We start from the raw sequence: 15,434 nt of genomic DNA, 5'->3' as shown, positions 1-15,434 counted from the left end.
CCTTTCCTCATAGGAGAGATGTTCCAAGTCCCAATCATCTTTGTGGCCCTCTGCTGGTCATTCTAGAAGTTCCCTGTCTTTCTTGAATGGAGGAGTCCAGAACTGGATTCAGTAATCCAGATGTGACCTCACCAGGGCAGAGCAGATGGGGAAGATCGTGTCCTTCAGTTTGCTGATCACACTCTTTTCAATGCACCTTACAATACCACTGGCCTTCTTAACCAAAAGGGCACACCGCTGAGTTATGGGACACCTCGGTCCATTTCAACAGAGGACATTTCAGCAGGTCAGCCCTTAACCCATACTAACGCACACAGTTCTTTTTCCCAGGTGAATGAGCAAATACTTTCCCTTGTTGAACCTCATAGTGTTCCTCTCTGCCCAACTATCCAGTCTGTCCACATCTCATTGAATGGTAGCACAGCCTTCTGGTGTGTCTGTTGCTTCTTCCAGCTTTGTATCATCAGCAAACTTGCTGAGAGTTCACTCTGTCCTTTTATCTAGGTCACTGACAAAGATATTAAACATGGGTCAGAGCCAGTACTGACCCCTGGGGAATACTGTTATCTATAGGCCTCCAACTGGACTCTGCACCTGAGATCACAATCCTCCAAGCTCTATTACTCAGCCTGTTATAAATCCACCTCACTATACACTCATCTATGCCACACTTCCTTAGCTTACCTATGAGAATGTTATAAGAGAGAGTGCCAAAGGCCTTGCTAATGTCAAGGTAGGCAATTTCCATGACATGACATCATAGAAAGTTACCAGATTGGTCAAGTGTTTTCACCTTTGTGAGCACATGTTGATTTCTCCTGATAGCATTCTTTTTTTTTCTTTACCACTTACTTGGAGATGATAATCTGAATAAGCTGTTCCATCATCTTCCCAGCAGTGGATGTAAAGCCAACTGGCCTGTGGTCCCTTGGATCCTCCTTCATGCCCTTTGGAAGACTAGAGTGATGCTGGCTAACCTTCATTCCTGAGGCTCTCCTCCTATTCTCCATGAAATTTAAAAGTGATAGATAGCGATTTGGCAATTTTTTTTTCTTAGCCTTAGGGCTGTACAAGTTGTTAGCATGGAAGAAGTGAATATTAAGGGATCCCTTATCTTCCAGTTCACTAATCCAAGGGATGTCTCCAAGTATATTCTTGAAAAGGTCAAAATCAGCTCTCTTGAAGTTCGGGGTTTCATCCTACTTACTGCCCTGTTTCTTCCAAGTGTGATTCCAAACTCTACTGTCTTACAATTATGTCATTCAAGTCCTTGCCAGAACCTCACATCACCAATCAGTTCTTCAGTAGTAAAATGAATACTTTACTACAAATAGTGCCCAAGGAAGCCAGCTGTGGTGTTTGTGTAAGAGAATTTGTTAGAAGAGAGAAAGGGTAGCGCAGCACTTTGGCCTTGAAAACTCATTTACTGGAACACAATATTTAACCATATTTGCAAAAACTTTTATGAGATAAACTTCGTTTTGTTTTGTTTTGTTTTTGCAAATAAGTCTCTGAATTAAAAAAATAAATAAATAAATATCTTTTTACATACCTAAGTTTTATGATCTTTACATTTGACTCTTTCACTCATTATTTGAAGGATTTATTTTTCCCCACTGATCGTCCTGTGTAGTTTTTGCTCATTGTATCTTGTTTGTTCACTATTACAGATGAACAATGTTCTGCTTGTTTCCAAGAGTGTACCCCACCACCCAATTTTCACTGGCAATGTAAAAACCTTCATAATAAGAATGACCCTGTGGTAATCAGGGAGACAGCTTTGATTAAGAACATCTGCTAGCAGATTCCCAATTCTAACATCAAGCAGAAGTAAGACAAGATAGAAAAAGTGGCATTTCTTAAACTGTGAGGATGGCCTCCTTGGGGAGACTCTAACTCTTTCCAGAGCTACAAGCCAATATCATAAAAGCAAAACACATTTCAGAATATGTGGAGTGTGTGTCTATTTGAAAAATAAAAGACCTTTTTTTCTGAGATGCTGCATCTTTTAGTTTCTAAACACTGAACTTCTGAGGAGCATGGGGAGGACCTGAACTTTTAAGTATTGCACTGTGCTTCCTCCTCAAACACATCACACACAGTGAAATAGAAGGGACATACCACAGTGGCCCCCGGCTCATTGTCTCTGTCTTTTTGCTGTTGTTGTTATCTCTTCCTCTTCCCTTTTCTCTCACTCTGTTTTGTTTGTTTGTTTGTTTGTTTTTCCTGTTATTGCTGCTGAGTGTTTCTACTAGCAATGCTTAACACTAGAATCTGAGATAATTGGATTCAGTTTTCTGTTACACTTGGTCTAAAATGGTGATGTGGTGATTCATAACAATATTCTGAAATCACTTTCTAGTCCAGCATTTTTTCTGTAGTAGTTGTTCAGGAAGAAATACTGAGGAAATAGTAAAGAATCTGACATACCTACAGTGTTTTTTTTTTTTTGTTTTTTTTTTTTTGTTGTTTTTTAATATTATTACATAGAGTATTACAGTCTACAAGGTAGAGATGTTCTGAACTGAGCATTGGATAGACCATTAGGTTTAATAGCCAGCCGTAAACTAATCCATAAAGATCTATATATCGGAGTAGCCAACTTTCTTGCTTGATGTCCTAATTTCCTTCTCTGTAGATGTTACTGTACTGATCTCATTTAGAAAGAATTCCAAGCTGTAAAGAAAAAAAAAATAAAAATCCTATTTATATTTGCGTGAAAAAGTACAAATATAAAATCTAATTAAAAATATTGGTCTTTATGAAAAACCTTACTGTTTCTCATTATGGAAAGTAGGGTAAAAGAACACAAATCAGTATAACAGAAAGAAACCAGAAGATAAGTTTTTTTTGTTGCTGTTGTTTTTTCACTAGGTTGTACTCCTACGTTCTAATCTAAAAAAAAAAAAAAAAAAAAAAAAAAAAAAACCAAACATTTATAGATATTCAGCTTGTCTGATGAAAGTATGTGAGATGTGGAAACATGTACAGCCTCCCAAGGATGGATATGGAATTATTTTTTTGCATGTCAGGGATCCCAAAGTGTCAATGGAGCTGAAACTTCTAAGATACGTGAAAGGAAAACATAGAAATATGTAGAAGGGAGTATCTACAAGTATACTACCAACTTAAGGAAGACGAAAAAAATAAGATTTGGAGCTGGTGCTCAAAAGAGTGAGTACCTACTCATGAAAAACAGAAAAGACATAACTCACTTGGACTTTCTGTATCCCTGTCTTTACTAGTGTGCTCATATGACTCACAAAAAAGTTTGAGAAAGAGATATAAATACAACTCATAAAGGAGGGAGATCAATGAAGTATAAATCAGTCTAGCTGGATGTGTGTCTTTTGATACATCAGAATAAGTTGCCTCTCAGCACATTGACTGAGAGTCCATTCTGCATTGTTTGAAAAATCTCATGAGATGCCCAGTAACTGATAAAAGGCACATATATAAGAATGACATAATCAGAATGTATTCATAACTTTCTTCAACATATAGAATTATCACATCTTATGATAATTATTATAATTTTTGTTGCTGTTGTTTTGTTTTCTGCTTCCAATTATAATGGAAAAAGAAAAAAGTTATTCTGCTTTCATTAATGTTTTAGAAATTTGTTTGTTTCTTTCCAAACTTGATTCTTGTTCTTAAGTACAGCATCTTTCTCAAGCAGGAAGGTGATTTTGTTTAAAAAGATTTCCTGTCACGTTTTTCAGTTAAGTCTTCGTCATAATACACAAGAGAACATTATAGACTGGCATCAATCTGTAAAGTGCTATAAGCATGACAAATCTTCACTTTAATTCTTAGAATTGATTTTTATTTTTATTTTTTATTTGAGGAGATGTGATTTTCTCCTCTATTCTGCTTGATATTTACGGATTAGGAATTATCTCATTATTTTTCTCCTACTAGGTAAAAATGTATCTAGATCTATACATGACTATTTTTTACAAAACCGTTAATATATCAGGAAACAGTTGAAGATATATGTGTACCAGTTGCAGAATTAATCTGTTTCTTGTTTTGTAATAGAACTAGGTAAAACATAAAACCAAAATCACTAAAACACATGGAAAGTCATTGTATCTATCTCCATATCTATAAAGCCTATAAAACAAGAGTAAGATTTGAAACCTCTCTTGAACTAAAAATCAAACAGCCACATTTACACAGAATCATAAAGCAGCTTAGGCTGGAAGCGGTTTTAAAAATCTTCTAATTCCAACCACTGTGTCATGGTTACCTCCGCCAAGATCAGGCTGCGACAGGGCATCTGTCTCGCTCCAGTTTATAGGAGGGAGATGAGGTTCTTTTAATATCTGTATACCCAGCATGAGATTAAGAAACAATGGTTCATATGTTAGTCCAACCAGTTTATTATAAATCCTCATCAGGGAAACAGAGAAGTGAAGGGGGGTGACAGAAAAGATAGGAAAGAAGCAAGAATCGCGTAAAGCGGGGATAGTCACCACCAGGATCCAGCTTCATGGCCATTAAGCTGCAGCTCATCTCTCTCTCTTTGCCCCTGGCCTTGTCTATCTGTGTGTCTCAGACAAAGGATTGCTCAACCCTTGCCCAGGACTTGCTTGGACTTGTTCATTTGTGTCCCCAGCAAGCTTTGAGATAATGATGTAAAAGAATAATCTCTTACAGCATCTCCAACCTATTCTTAAATGCCTCCAAAGGTTATGCTTCCACAGCTTTGGCCAACACGTTCCAGTGCCTCACTACATTCAAAGTAAATAATTTCTTCCTAACATCTAACCTAAATCTCCCATTTCAGTTTAAAGCTATTCTCCCTTGGACTATCAATATTAGACCATGTAAAATATTGGTCTCCCTCATGCTTTTAAGTTCCCTCTGAGTACTGGAAGATTGCAGTGAGGTCTCTCTGTAGCTGTCTCTTCCTCAGGATAAACTAGCCCAGATCCCTCAGTCTTTCTTCATAGGACGAAGCATCTTTATGAACCTCCTCTGGACCAACTCCATCGGCTCCATGTCATTCTTCTGCTGGGGGCTCCAAGCTTGAACACAGTGCTCCAGATAGGGCCACATGAAGGCAGAGTAAAGGGGGACAGGGAATAGAATGATCCTAGATGAGATAATTTAAAGAGAAGAAAATTAGTGGTGATGGAGAGATCTTGCTCTTTAAGTAAAACCAGAGAGTGAGTAAGTGAGGGGAAATACGTTTGTGTTCAGTCTGTGTTAAAAATTCCCTGTCCACAACCTGGAGATCTGATACATGCTCTGTGGTTTGGTATTGCTTTATTAATCCATTGGATATCTAATGTGGTTTAAAAGCAAAGACCTGGGGCAAAAACAAAATCTCCTTTCATTGTCTTACCCCACATAAAACAAAATCTGATGGATCCTGTGTTTCTTCCTACAGCTACCCATATCCAGTTTGAAGAAGGTGGGGTAGAACATGGCCTAATATGTTTTATATTAGAGTTTGACAGTTAAAAAAATCTCCTGGGATGTTAGTTGCTGATATTTCAGACATTTTGAAATTCTGAATAAAGCGCAGTAGAATCTTACCTTTAAATGGCCTATCAGTCTGCTATTTTGGAATTTAGTCTATGAACTTTTTCCTCAAGAAGGTGAAATATTTTCAGTGATATATTAGAATGTCCTTGGGTTAGAGACACATTCATGAATAAATGATAATGGTCAACACAAAAGTCTATTCACAGCTAGTGTTATCAATCAATGTGAGTGACTATTGAGAGAGATTTAGGAGGCAGACTTTTAAAAGAGCGTAAGGAATCTACTTTCAATTTCCAGCAAAAACTGACCGTATATATTCAAGCTAAACTATTTTTAAAATCCCAGCTTAAATTCTCAACAGAATTTAAAAAAAAAATACAGGAGTTGAGATTGCATCTTGCTTCTCATAGCACTGGTCAATGTTGATATGTATATGCTTTGCTTTAACAAACTTTCCTGAATCTTAATATCTCTGGAGAGTTGATTTTGTGCAGGAGGATCTTGATCCTGGCTGAGTGTTGCCATAGTATTGGATTATTCTGGGCTGTGATCAAGAACAAACAAAGTTTAAAAAGAAACAGCCTTTAAAGCATACTCTTGAGCTACAGTGTCTAACATCTAAGAAGTAAATCTTGATTTTTCTAGTATGTGGCACTTGTTGAATACATGTTAATATATATATATTACTGTAGAAATAAATACATTTGAAAATATAGGAAAACACAGGAGAAGAAAACTGAGACAATTTTTCCTCCATTAAAAATTGTTCATTTTTTTTTTAATGGTATTATCCCATTACCCCAGCTTCCTTGGGAGTACTTGAAAGAGAACTTTTTGCAAATGATACTGTTGTTTTATTAGGCACTGTTCCAAAGCTGGAGGGAGTCAATGAATGTGTTTTTGATATTACTGAGCTTTCAAATTGAGTGCATAATAAGGAGTTTGTAACTATCTCCATCCCTAGATAGTAATATAACTCATCTTTCACACCTGTTAGCATGCACTGAATTGCTAGTCATCTAAGTGTACCAGGAGTGCTGCAGAAAATTCTAGAAATACAAACAAGAGTGTTTTCTTTAAGAGAGTGCTAGCACATTAATTTGATATTCTTGGAAGACTGAGCTCCAGTGAGAGGAAAAGGAAAAAAAAAAAAAAAAGAGTCCTGGGAAAATCGTGGTGGTTCATAATCTAGAGTGATGATCCAACTTTCACTAAGGGTTTTAAAGCAGTAAAGCAATATGAAATTACTGGGGGGAAGGAGGATGTTTTCAGCAAGTCTTTTACTTAAAAATGGAGTATTTGGTCTGCCAAATTATTGAGCATGTTCTTCCAATTTCTTAGGCAGAATTCACAGCCATGAGGGACCAATACATGCGAGGCGGAGAAGGTTTCATTGTCTGCTATTCCATCACAGACCGTCAATCTTTTCAAGAAGCTGCTGAGTTTAAAGAACTCATTTATCGTGTTCGGCACACCTATGACATCCCCTTGGTGCTGGTGGGGAACAAAACAGATCTTGAGGAGTTTAGACAGGTAAGCAACTTGTTTTGATTTACCTTGGATACTTCAGGGATTTGTGTAGCAGATGTTGTGCAGTACTGCAGTACAACTCAACACAAAAATCTATGCAGTAGGATTGGTAACAAATTAAGTAGTTAGTGGTACATTTAATTCAAAGGTTATAGATCTTAAAGCATCCTTGGCCAATCACATCCAAGCATTACTCACTTTTCATTGAAAATTAGTCCCTCCATTTTCTTCAGAAGTTCTATATGTGTCTAATTTGACAATAGATTCACTGAAGATCTGGGGCGGGGAGAAGGGGAAAAGTTGTCTTTGGAAGCTACCAAACTTTAAGTCCAGATTGTTTTCATAAAAGTGCTAGATTTAATTAAAGGGCTGTTCTCAAGCAGGCTGAAGCAAAAAATCTAATTAAAATAGCCAAATTCATACAATTATGTCTGTGCCTGAAAAGCCAGTGGCTGTGCCATCAGAGTTTACAGACGTAACTGGGACATGTAAGACATGAATTCATTTTAGTTTACATACAGCTATCATTAACCATAACGCAGTAAATTTTATTTCCTTTGAGGTCATGGACCATTGCATTCTCAGAATGAAAAGTAAACTTAGCTCAGTTTATTTAGTTTACTTCCTCTCATCTTCCTTTATACTATTTGTATTGATGTCTGCATGTGGAGAGAGTTAGTTTGGGAGAGATTGTGTTAAAAATGGCTTGGTTGTAACCTGGTACAGAACAAAAATTATACTTAATTGTAAGCAGAAACTTTGAAAGACAAAAAATTAATAAGATTTCCTGTGTGAAAATCTTAAAAGGCTCTTTATGCATGCTGCATTTGCTTTTAAATGACTGGATTCTGTGCAGATACTCCTAACAGTTCAATAAAATGGTATTTTTTCAGTTCATTAGCATCTATGCACTCATGATCCTGTTTTCTCTTATCGACTTGTCATTTATTCCTCCTATTCTCTTTTCTTCTCTCTCCTATCTAAAGAAAATTTAAAGCAGTATTAAACCCAAAATAAGTTCTGAGATCTGATGAAATATGTTTAATGCTTAACATATGTTTGCAGATGAACTTCCTCCCTAAATCAGACTGTGAGAAAACCTTAATGATGACAGAAACAAAAACAAAAAACAACAACAACAAAACACAACAGCAATGCAATATGCAATGTGAAGCACAATATGCACAGATTCTGAGGTACTTCATGTACCAACTGAAGAAAAGATGTAGAATCCATTCTATTGGGAAAATAAGAGATTGAACCTGATTCTAATAAAAATAGCATAGAATTGACTTACATATACATAAGGTTTTCAAGAATGCCATTTTCACTGAATGATGCAAAGACTCTCTCCCAGTTTTGTTTGGTACAACTTCTTTATCTCATGCTTTACTGAGCACTTATATTTAATTATTATCAATGCATATGAAGATATATGTCTGATTTATATTAAATACATGTTAACAGACTTCAGCAGCTCATTATCTCACAACTCTAACTTGAGGTTGTGCTGTATGTTTAAGTAACACTGAAATAAGCCGTATCTATTCTTATCTTCTGTTTTAAGCAATACCTAAGTAACTTAAGAAGCTAGAATGAGAGAAATCCTTTCATGGTCATGTACTGCAGTTAAGACTCATTTAATATGGCTTGAGTGCTCAACAGTGGTAGCCAGCTATCTCTGAGCTGGCATGCAGCAATGAGTTGACAAAGTATGGCATTAACGTATCAGTGATCAAAGAGTGAGGTGCACAAGTAATCAATTTGAGCTACTGAGAAATTGTAAATATTCAAATGCAATTACCCAGTCTGGAATTTGACCAGAGCACTAGAGCTAATATTGTTGTTTTGCTTGATAACATTTTTCCACTATGAAAATCATTAAAGCTGCTCTAATATTATTCATTGTATTTGAAAACACATTAAGTTCAACATTCCCTGATATCATTTCCATTTAATGACATTTCCACAATAATCAGGCCGTGGAAGCTCAGCCAGACAAAGATGTTTGAAATGAGAACCCCTGCACACTATACTTAATGATGTATGCATCTTGCTTCCGATCTATCAACAGGACTATAAGAATAAAAGTAATTTGAAACTACAGTTTTCTATTAGAAGAAACACTACTGAAACCAAGCCAATTTTGAAGTATTTTTATTTTATCATAGCTTTGGTGAAATTACTGTTGTCACTGTTGCATACCTGTCACTTTTAATGTCTTAAGAAATGAGTTTGTCTGTGCAACTACAGAAGTTTAGAAGTTTTAATTATATCATTCGAAAGAATAAGCACTTTCAATTTTCCCAGAAACAATGTGAGGGAGCAACTAAAAACTAGTGGAAAAAAAAATGTATTTATAAAGCATATTCACAGAATGACAAAATGGTTGAGATTGGAAGGGACTTCTGTCTGGTCCAGTTCAAGCAGAGCCACCCAGAGCAAGGTGCCTAGACACATGTCAGGACAACCATTAATGATCTCCATGGTGGAGACCCACCACCTCTTTGGGCATCTTGAGCCAGTGTTCAGTCACCTGTAAGTGAATGTGTTTCCTGATATACAGACAGAACATTCAGCAACACAGTTTGTGCCACAGAGAACCACTGAAAAGAGCCTATCTCCATCCTTGTTGCACCTTCCCTTCAGGTTTTTACAGATACATATGTCTATACATGTGTTTAGATCTAGATTTCTCTAAATCTCCTCTTCTCTAGGCTGAATGGTTCTAGGTTTCTCAACTTCTTCTCACAGTTGAGGTGCTCCAGTCCCAGCCTACTATCATAATGCATATCCAATCTGGTGGTAAGGCTTTCTCCATCCTCTATTCCTTTTCACCATTCATTCTTCAGTTGCATTTGTCCTCTCTGATTTTATTCTGTCTTAAATTTAGAGGTCCACTAAAAGAATAAATGGACACGATTTTTTAAGGGGTTCATCAGTGCTCTTCTTTTGATATTTAGCTATTGCTCTAAGAATTTTTAAGTGTTATATATATATAAGCCCATAGATGTTTGATGTAAAAAGTAAATCTCCAAGTGTCTGAGTAGATACCAATTTGATTTCAGTGTCTTTCAACATTAAAGCCATTAAGTTAGTAAATATAGGCTGTACATGTCTTTTACTGTCATTAGTTTTGAAACATTTAGGACCATCTGATGCAAAGCACCATAAAAATTTCCACTTTAGCTATGTTTTCTAACTTTATCCCAGATGACTCATAATGAGGTTAAAAAGCTACATAATGGTTACATGTGTACAAATTAAAACATATTAATCTTAAAAAAAAAAAAAACTTTAATCAGCTGATCATGTTTGAATTCATGCTATGCTAAATCTGAATTTCATCGTTTAAATTAAATATTTTATTAAAAAACAAAACAAAACAAAACAAAACAAAAACCACAGCGAAAACATTGCTAAGAGATTGTCCAAAAATTGTACAGAAGGCTTTGCTGCTGCCTTTGCAACATATTACATCCGTCAGTTCTATGGGGAAAACAAAGAAAGAAAGAAAGAAACAAAAATCTATGAGATCTTTCGAACACTGGGCTGGCATTGAGCTGAAAAGAACAGATATTTTCTAGCAATATTTTCAAACTTTTAATGTGGATGTGAGAACCACTTTGGGAACTCTATCTATGTGGAAGCAGCATAGCCTTCATGGAAAAGTTTTTTTCCTATACTTTTTTTTTTTTTTTTTGCAACCTCAGAGGAATGCACTGTGGGCTCACTCAAGTCCATAGATAACATGTTGATGGCCCTTGAGTCTAAGGTCATAAGGTCAGTTTACATTTCTTTCAGATCTTGGCCTCTCTGGGAAATCTGTCATCCAGTTGTTTTGCCAGTACAATCTTGATCCTGACGAGAATTATGCACTTGTTTACCTTTCCACACATGAGCTATCTTAGTGGGTTCAAGCACCAAATGCAAGCCAAAGCAAGACTTTTGAAAGCATTTCATTTTTTCTCCCTCCCCCTAAGACATCTCTCCTGAAGTAAGAAATAAAAAATACAAAATCTGTCTTTAACATGAAACAATATTCTACATGGAATGCTTATTATTTACAAGTACTTATTGCTTGCTTATAATTCATTTTATCTTCCAAGCTTTTATTATTCCTTAATGTAATTCTCAAGTCAGGATTCATATGTTACCCTGACTTGAAGCAGCTGCCTGCAAAACATTTCCACTTAGATGAGACTTTTCTGTTAAAATTGTTCAAGAGGAACTGACTGGTCATCAGATACTGTGAACATCAACTTCTAGATTTTTTAAAAATTTATTTATTTTAATGAATAAATCTTCAGTATATTTCAAATATTGCCTGGATTTACATACTGGTAACTGGCTGAGACACTGCAAATATTTATGTCTCCTCCCCTCCCCTCCCCTCCCCTCCTCTCCCCTCCCCTCCCCTCCTCTCCCCTCCTCTCCTTCCCCCTTTCCCCTTTCCCCTTCCCCCTTACCCCTTTCCCCTTCCCCCTTTCCCCTTCCCCCTTCTCCTTCCCCCTTTCCCCTTTCCCCTTTCCCCTTTCCCCTTTTCCCTTTCCCCTTTCCCCTTTCCCCTTTCCCCTCTCCCCTTTCCCCTTTTCCCATTCCCCTCTCCCCTTTCCCCTTCCCCTTCCCCTTCCCCTTCCCCTTTCCCCTTTCCCCTTCCCCCTTCCCCCTTCCCCCGTTCCCCCGTTCCCCTTCCCTTCCCTTCCCTTCCCTTCCCTTCCCTTCCCTTCCCTTCCCTTCCCTTCCCTTCCCTTCCCTTCCCTTCCCTTCCCCTCCCTTCCCTTCCCTGGGAACAATCACAAAATTTCAATATCGTAAAATTAACCTGTCCCTGGAGCTGTGTTTCTTTCCATTGACTATAGAAGGAAATATGGACAACTACCTTCCTTGAATTCATATTCAAGTGAGGTGAAGCCTTAGAAAATTGCTTTTAATTGTCTCTTCAGTTAAGATTCTAACTTTACTCTGTCTTGACTGTTGCTGCAAACCAAAGAGCAGTGTCGTAAAGTACGTTCAACTTGTCTTTGGTTTCTGCATGAATAAAATGTAATAAAAAATCATTCTGAAGGTGGTGACACATTCTAAAGATCGGAGTGGGCTTTGATCTCATTATATCTGTCAAAGGTTTGTGGCCTGGTTCAGCCCAGTTCCATGACTAAATGGGGCAGTGGGAGATCAAGGGACCCATGCCCTGAAATTAAGGGGAAAAGGGAAAGGTAGGGCAATGAGGCTAAAAACAAAACAGTAGCAGTGAGCTAAGGGAGAAAACTGATGCACTAAGTATGATAGCAGAAGGCAATATAATATAATATAATATAATATAATATAATATAATAACATAATATAATTGAAGCTAATAAATAAATGAGAGTATCCAAAACCAAAGGCCTTACTCTAATGCTGAAGGCAAGATGGCAAGGGAGCACACACCACAGAGATGAGAAGTAAAAAAAAGGGTTAGATTTGTGACTCGCAAGCAGTTTTGTATTTCCCTCTGAACAGAAAATGGAAACAGAACAGTGAAGTCTTCTGGGAAATGTAGTTCTTCTGTGAAAGAAGCAAAGTACTGTTGGAAAACTACCCATCAAGCCTAGTTTAGGACTTGTTTGTAAGGAAGTTCTGAATGCTGTTTGTGGAACAAATCAGACCTTCTCAAAGGAAAATTGAAAAAGCTATACCTTGTAAGGAATTGCACAATGGTATAATTTGTTGGGTGACTAGAGTTTAGGTGAAAGCCTAAACACATTTCAGTGCTGGAAACAAGATTTCTGAGGAAGCTAATTACCCCTGATGGACTTCCATAGTTCACTTTTCTGCCATGGGAAAAGGAATAAGGAAGGAACTATGTGTAGTCCTCACTCTGATTCCTGTTTTGGTCCAGGGACAAAGAGCTTGGTAACAAAACTGAGTTTTATTATTTTTTAAGTTTATTTTCTGCATTGCCTTGTCTGCATTGTCACACGTAAGCTAGGTGAGATATGGTTTTTGATACAGACAGGAGAGAGGCATGAACATAACATATCAGGCAGTTCTAATTGGGGCACAATTCTGCCTCTCCATCGTTAGTGCCTGAAGCAATGTGAGCTCCCATCTCTCAAGATTTATCCTCTCATTTTCTCCACAAGGGCATATATACAAGTAAGAGATTGGCATCCAATGGGAAGGCATCTTTTTATGTACATGATGCTATTTTTACATGTGCAAAATCAAGGTTTCAGCCTAACTCATATATTATTTACTAAAATTCCATTTCAGGAAGCTATATAAGCATACGCTTAATTAGAGTGAAACTAATGCATGTTCTTCAAGTTAATTTGCACTTGAGCAAAGTTGCTATTCTGAAATTGAGAGAGTAATGAGCAACTTTGTAAAAATGCAATTTCCTTGGCAAAGTAACAGATTAATATCAGAGGCAACCAATAACTGAGTGCATTTCTCATGTAAAAATATGAATTTTTCATAGCAAGGATAGTTTCTTGTGTGTTTATCCAGTAGTAGAACAAATTAATTGAAGAAGAAACTGCCAGAATTTAGTTACTGATTATTGTGCTGTCATAACTAATCAAAGCATGATATAGCAATCCATTTAATTTTTTTATTATTATTATTTTTTTTTTTTAATTTTCTTGTATTTTTGTCTTACTGCCATTTTTTTCTATTTTGTTGTTGACTTGTTTTATATACATGTTGGCTGTATTTATTTGTTTATTTATTTATTTTCCAGGAGAAATTAGAAAGTTAGAGAGATATGTTTTTATCCAAATCAAACAACTTGGATAAGAATAGTAGCATATTAACTTCACACATAATGACATTGTTTAAGCTGTTCATTCATGACAAACAAAAAATCTTTACAATTCAAAACTGTCTTAACCAAACAAATACACTTAAAAAAATAAGAATTATGAAGAGGAAAAAATCTCTGCCCTATATCTATTCCATAAAAATTCAATCCCTTTTCAATAGAAAAGACCTCTAAGATCATCCAGTCCAACCATCTACTTATCACTAATATTTCCTAATAAGCTGTGTCCCTCAGTACAACACATAAATGCTTCTTAAACACCTACAGGGATGTTGATTCCACCACCTAACTGGGCAGCTCATTTCAGTGCATAACCACCCTTTTGGAGAAGTATTTCCTAACATCTAACCTGAATCTCCTCTGGCACAACTTGAGGCCATTTCCTCTAGACCTACTGAGAGTAATATGGGAGAAGAGTCTGACCCCCACTTCACCACAATCTCCTTTCAGGTATGGAGAGAGATAAGGTCACCCCTGAGCCTGCTTTTTTCCAGACTGAAAATCCCAGATACCTCTGTCGCAACTCGTAAGTCTTGTGGTCCAGACTTCTCACCAGCATCACTGCCCCACTCCTAACAGGCTCCAGGCTTTGATATCTTTCTTGTAGTGAGGGTTCATGACTGAACACAGTACTTCAGTACAGAGGGGACGGATGATATGCTGTATTTATGAAATAATACAATATGGAGTTCACTTGGCCTAAAACCTTCCAATACTGAACACTTTTATTTCAAAGGGGTTTTTAACACCTCCAGCAATCTTTTTGTTTTGTTTTGTTTTACAATCATGTATCTGTAGAAATCCCAAGTTGAATGGGATAGACAAGCATCATCAAATCAAACTTCTCTTTTCACATATGACCACCTAAAGTTCAAGCAATATTTCTGACACTCTTATTCAAATTTTCCTTGAACTCCAGCAGCCTGGGGCTGTGCCCACTGGACTGCTAAGCCTGTTCAATGCCCACCACTCTCTGGTAAAGAATCTTTTCTTAACTCCCACTTGATCTTTCCCTGGTGCAGCTCCATGCTGTTCCCTCAGATCTTGTCACTGCCATCAGAGAGCAGAGATCAGTGCCTGCCTCTCTGTTCCCCATGAGAAGCTGTAGACTGCTACAAGGTCTCCCTTCTGTCTTTTCTTCTCTGGGCTGAACAAACAAGTGACTTAAATTCCTCCTCATATATTTTGCCACCTGGACCCATCACCATCTTTATAGCCTTCCTTTAGACATCTATGTTATTATATTGTCATGCCCAAACCCAGTGATCCAAGTGAGGCCACACAGTGCACAGCAGAGCAGGACAATACTTTCCATTGCCCACCTGGCAGTGCTGGGTCACATTCCAGGTTACAGTTAGCCCTCTGGGCTGTTTACAGATCCAACTTCTAACATAGATCCAACTTGCTGTCAATCATAACCTCCAGAGTCTCTTCCATGGGGAAGTTGCTCCCACCTTTTTGTCTTCCAGTCTGTACATATAACCAAGATTAATTCATCCCAGTTTGTTCTTGTTAAACCTCATGTGACTGGTGATTGCCCAGCCCTCTAATTTGTCAAGATCTCTCTAGAAAGCATTTATACTCTCAAGGAAGTCAACAGCTC

General features: G+C 37.2%; 1 protein-coding gene across 1 annotated transcript in view; it reads left to right on the top strand.

Annotated features, from left to right (window-relative positions):
- RIT2 (Ras like without CAAX 2) overlaps nt 1-15,434 on the top strand; it is a gene marked incomplete at both ends in the record, with an annotated part of 185,676 nt that overhangs the window by 93,177 nt on the left and 77,065 nt on the right. Inside the window, one exon of the mRNA XM_079548697.1 lies at nt 6,838-7,029. Within this exon, the coding sequence (XP_079404823.1) occupies nt 6,838-7,029 (192 nt within the window). The remainder of the gene's footprint in view (nt 1-6,837; nt 7,030-15,434) is intronic.

Source organism: Tetrao urogallus (genome assembly GCF_951394365.1).
Source record: "Tetrao urogallus genome assembly, chromosome: Z".
Lineage (NCBI taxonomy): Eukaryota > Metazoa > Chordata > Aves > Galliformes > Phasianidae > Tetrao > Tetrao urogallus.
This window is presented reverse-complemented; position numbering and strand designations above follow the sequence as displayed.